The 5,136-nt window shown below is 41.3% G+C and overlaps 1 gene segment (V, D, J or C); it reads right to left on the bottom strand.

Annotated features, from left to right (window-relative positions):
- Positions 1-2,886: 2,886 nt before the first annotated feature.
- On the bottom strand, positions 2,887-3,427 carry LOC104860362. The segment is given in 2 exon segments: positions 2,887-3,268; positions 3,379-3,427. Coding segments are annotated over 2 exon segments (378 nt in total).
- Positions 3,428-5,136: the final 1,709 nt, after the last annotated feature.

Here is a 5,136-nt window from a genome sequence, read left to right as displayed (position 1 = left end):
ATGGAATCCAGCCTTGATTCAGATAAGCAGGGACTCTGGATCACCCAGACTGCCCAGCATCAATTCTCTTCACTGCAGGATGAAGATCCAGAATATATGGCCTGGGAAATGGCCACTATTTGCAGCAGAATCAGGAAAGTTTGTGAAGATGACAGCAGAGAGAGCCCTGATGTTAGGTCAATGCAACAAGGAGTAGGAAGCCCTCAAGTGAGGCTACAGGGCCTGTGTCTGTAGGTCCCTGGTGGGGACACTGCCTCTGCACAGAAGTCAGTGGTGTCAAGGGTTCTTCAGGTGACTCCTGTTGTATAGATAACAGAGGATCTGATTAATCACATTTGTTTACGAATGGGTCCTAAAATTTTTCTCTCAAAAAACCGTGTTCCACTGGAAGGGATGACGTTTCTATAATCAAGATACAGGATGAGAAACTGATTGTGAAAGGCATATGAAAATGCAACAGTAAATAAATGTGGGTCATTGCTATTATCAAACTTGGTATTATTGCTTTTGCAAAGTGTGTGTGTGTTCAAATTAATCCAATCTTCTGTACTCTTTCATAAGTTATTTCAAAATTGTAGCTAAGTGAATACTTTAGTTTTAAATGCTTTAAGTCTAGAATTTTAATGTTTAAAAGTTTTGAAATGATGACATTGTAAGAGTGAACTTGCTCCCAGAGTTTATGATATGCAACACTTATTGCTCAAATTTCATAGTTTTCCCTTGCTAAAAAGAAAACATCTCAAAACAATGCTCCTTCTATATTTCCTGTACTTGGAGTTTCAGGGTAAAAAAATAAGAAAAACAACTTAGAGCAGAATATGTTACTTTGGCTCACATTTTCAAGTGTTATCAGTCAGGCTCTTGTTTCTGGTCCTGTACTGAGGCAGAAGCATCTTGGCAGAAAGGCACGGCAAAACCAAGCAACCACCTCACGGGGGCCAGAAGTAGAAGCAGAGGTAAAGAGGAAAAAATGGATGGATCAGGAAAAGACACCGTCACCAAAGCCATAACTTCACATTCTATACCAATCCTCCTCCTAACAGTCATTCTGTAAGATCTCTCCAGTGAAATAATCCATTACTGAGGATCACACTCTGGTAATCTGATCACTTCTCAAAAGCTCCACCTCTAAACACTGCTGTGTTGGGGACACGCCTTCCATACTACCATCATTTTGGTAAACATACTACATTCAAAACATTAAAAGGCTCCATCAAATATAGTCAGCACTAAAACTCTGATTTTTCCTATCTTTGTACTCTGCTTGCAATGTCCTAAAACATATTAAAGAAAAAAGTAGAAAGTATACCAATCCCCATTGGTTTTATGCAGTTATTGCCTTATTACTGAAATTGCAGCAGGGTATTCCAATATTATGACTGCAAGTTTGACTAGCTAATGGACATCCTTCCAGATAACCAAGACCACTGAATCCAAGGAGATGGTCTCTAAAAGATGAAACTTCTGTCCTCAATTTAATCAAAGCATGGAATACATTTCTTCAGAACCAAGTATTCTGCCAAACTTAACTGAGAACTTTGTAAGAGGGGAAAGGTTGTTTTGGATGAGAAAATTCAAAAATTCCTACAACTGTCCATGTGATGTGATTTTTAAAAAGTGAGGTGATTCCCATACTGGGTGCCATTCAACAGAAAAACAGGCATTTTCCGCTTGAGGAGAGGAAGTTCAAATGCTCTTAAGAGAAATAGCATTTGTGAAGTGTGCCTTTCATTTTTACTTCCTCAAGATTTCTCATTACGAATTGAATCCCTTCAATAAATAAAAGATAACTCCAGCTGTCTATTGTTAGTAAGTATGGGTAGTTTCTATCTTTTAGAGAACATTTCTTTGACAGCTGTGGTGGCCATTCTATTGCCATCCAGTTCATGGAAATTCCTGATTGTCCTTTAACGTCAGTAGAACCCCAAAGCAGGTGTTTACTTCTCTTCTTGACACTCACAGTTTGTATCTTCTTTCAGTCTATGTCAATTGTAGAAGTTTATCCATTCTGTTCTTCTCTTCGACAAATGACTGTTGGTTTTTTTGCATTTCTCTACTGGTTTAGTAAAGTGTGCACATGGGCTAAGTCAAATGTGTAAAGGAACATTTTCCTGAATTTCCTTTTGGAAACATGTAGGAGCCAAAAGAGTACAAGGTATGGATGTAAGAGATAATAGCTGAAACTTCCACAAATGTGGATGTGAACACTTAGGTCTCTGGAGTCTATTCCTTCTACATCATTAGAACAATTGCAAAATGAAAAAGAAAGAAGATAGAAAAGAACTTAGACATACACATGGAAGATATAGAAAACAGACATGAACTCTGGGTAGAAGAAAAGTTATAAATTTGCAACTGATGACTTATTTTGGGACCAGACACAAAGACAGATATCTAAATAAAACCAGTGAATATAAATAGATGATAACTGTTTGGTTTCCAGAACAGCTCAAGAGAACTTTTTTGTGAGCTCAGGCAAATAGGGGTAGTGAAAAATATTAGAATTTGGGTGATAGCATAGCCATTTCTGAAAGATACATAACAAGAAAATTGATTGTGGAAAGCTCTCTTATACAAAATTAAATTAAAGATTTTTAAAGTATAAAAATGTTCCCGGGACAAAAGAGTATTAAAGCTAGGAAACACACTGAGAAGTAGTGATGAGGTCTTAAGTACAAATATCATAAAATTATAGGGCCAGGGATTGAGCTCAGTGGTTCCACCGCCTACCTCACAAGCTCAAGGATCCAAGTTTGATCCCCTGTACAAAAAACAATAAAATTAGACAGGAAGAAACACATACCAGGATAAGAAGTTCCCATTGCATTGTTTCACCCTACACCCCAAGCAAGCCCAGAAACACAAAAGACAGCTGCCCGGGTGGGAGGAAGCATCTGGGAGGTTGAGCCTCAGTGAGCAGCTGCCTGAAGAGATTTTGTTTAGAGCCAGAGCACGGTGGGAGGAAGATCTTTTCCCAGCTCACAGTAATAGTGTGCAGCATCCTGGGCCTCCACGGGGTGAATGGTGAGGGTGAAGTCTGTCTCAGACGCAATGGCACTGAACCACTCTGGTACCCCAGAGGCTCGATTGGATGCTCCATAGATCAGAAGTTTGGGAGGCTGCCCTGCTTTCTGTTGATACCACTGCATAATACCAATACCATATGCACTAACACTCTGGCTGGCCCTGCAGGAGATGGTGGCCCTCTGTCCTGGAGACACAGTCAAGGAGGCTGGAGTCTGAGTCAGCACTATGTCCCCGGTGGAGCCTGGAATGACAAAGGCACACAACCAACCATCACCAACACATCCAACACAGACCATTGCGTCTATAACCCTGCCGAGTTTGAAGTGTATCCAACACTGCCTACACCCTCACCTGGAACCAAAAGCAGCAGCATCCACAGCAGGGTAGCCTTGGACCCCATCTCTGAGAGCTGACCTGCAGACCACTCCTCACAGGCCGTAGAGCTGCCTTTAAAGAGGCTTTGCCCAGGCCTGACTGCTCTCTAGATGCGATATGCAAAGCAGCTCAGAGCAGCTTTCCTTGCTCTCAAATTGGACTCCTGCTCTCATTGCATCCAGGAGGACTTGAGTTGAGCAGAGACATTTCAAGTGCAGCTCCCAGGTAGCAAGGGAGGTTGTGACCTGTTCCAGGAAATCCTGGCCTCTTAGTCTGGCACAGATGCCAAATGAGGGAACACACCGTGGCTTCCATGCCATGAGGATATGCTGCCTCAGAAATACTTTGAGATTTTATATCATCTCATAATAATACAAGGCTTGGTTAGAAATCCTAATGTGTACAAATAAAAACACTGTAATAAAAGATATATCTCCAGGACTTTCCTCATATTGCCGTCCACTTCAAATACATCATTCTTGCCCCATGAGGAAGTAGTTCAAGAAGTCCTCTTGCGTTTCTTTCTAAATAGGATGAAAAATGTGGTGAATGTGCTGCAGATTGCCATCTAATCAAAAAGTAGCTTCATAAAGCATTATGATGTGTCCTCGTCCACCAAATTCATAAGATCCAGCACTATGTGACTTCTGCCTCTTCTGCAAACTCAAAATGACCATGAGAGTTTAGCCTTTTAAGATCATTCAGGATACTGAGGCAGCCACAAGAACACAACTGAAATTCTAATGGAAAGGACATGTAAGAAAGCCTTAGAGAGTGGCAAGTGTTCCTCGCATGAGTAAGTGTTTTCAGGAGCGGTAATGACAATGTATATTTGTTGTAACACATGTTTTCCTCAATTTAAAGGGACTCTCCAGTTTGCTAGCAAATCATGTACATTTCAGCTTGAAGTCACTGTCAGAAAGAGAAAGCACTAGTTTTCTAAAAGCAAGACAAACTTTTCTCTCCTTGCAGAGCCAAAATACACTACCTTCAAAGTTGAAGGAGAAAAAGTTTATTTAACTTACACAGAAGTTTCAGTCCATAATCAGCTGACTCTGGCCAGGCCAGGGATTTAGCTCAGTGGTTCTGCTGTCTGCCTCACAAGCTCAAGGTCCCAAATTCGATCCCTGTTACCAAAAATCAAACAAACAAACAAATCAGCTGGCTCCAAGGGAGGGGGGCACATGGACTAGGGGCTTTGCAGAAGAGAAATATTTCTTGGTGCCCACATGGCAGCAAAAGCACAAAGGGGACCTTAACTGTATCTTTCTGGTCCTTTTATCTTGCTAAGATTACTGAGGGTGGATAGCACTCATACCCTTAACCCTAGTACCCCCAGGCCTAGCCCCACCATTAATCTATCACACACTCTAGATTTAGGTGCCTCCAAAAAAGCATGAGGAATTGGGGGGACATCTAAATGCCTAACACTGGCCTAGATGTAATGGGGGCGCTCTTGGTCTCTCTGAGTAAATAGCTTCTAAATATTTCTATAAATATCATCAAGAGCTGGACTATGAATATGTGCAGATGGAAGCCAAATTAAAGCTCAGAGAGCAGACAAATGACTGACCTTGCCTCGGTGTCCATCTGCTCAGTTCCAAAAGCACTGCAACACCTACCTTACACCCCTACATATGAGGAGACATTGCAGAGGTTCTTATTCACAAAGGAGAACATCCAGCCTTCAATTTTAGTTCATTCATTTTTCTTCTCATTGCAGAGAAAGCCTGA

The sequence above is a fragment of the Fukomys damarensis genome, unplaced genomic scaffold (assembly GCF_012274545.1).
Source record: "Fukomys damarensis isolate Sample0158 unplaced genomic scaffold, DMR_v1.0_HiC HiC_scaffold_2, whole genome shotgun sequence".
Lineage (NCBI taxonomy): Eukaryota > Metazoa > Chordata > Mammalia > Rodentia > Bathyergidae > Fukomys > Fukomys damarensis.
This window is presented reverse-complemented; position numbering and strand designations above follow the sequence as displayed.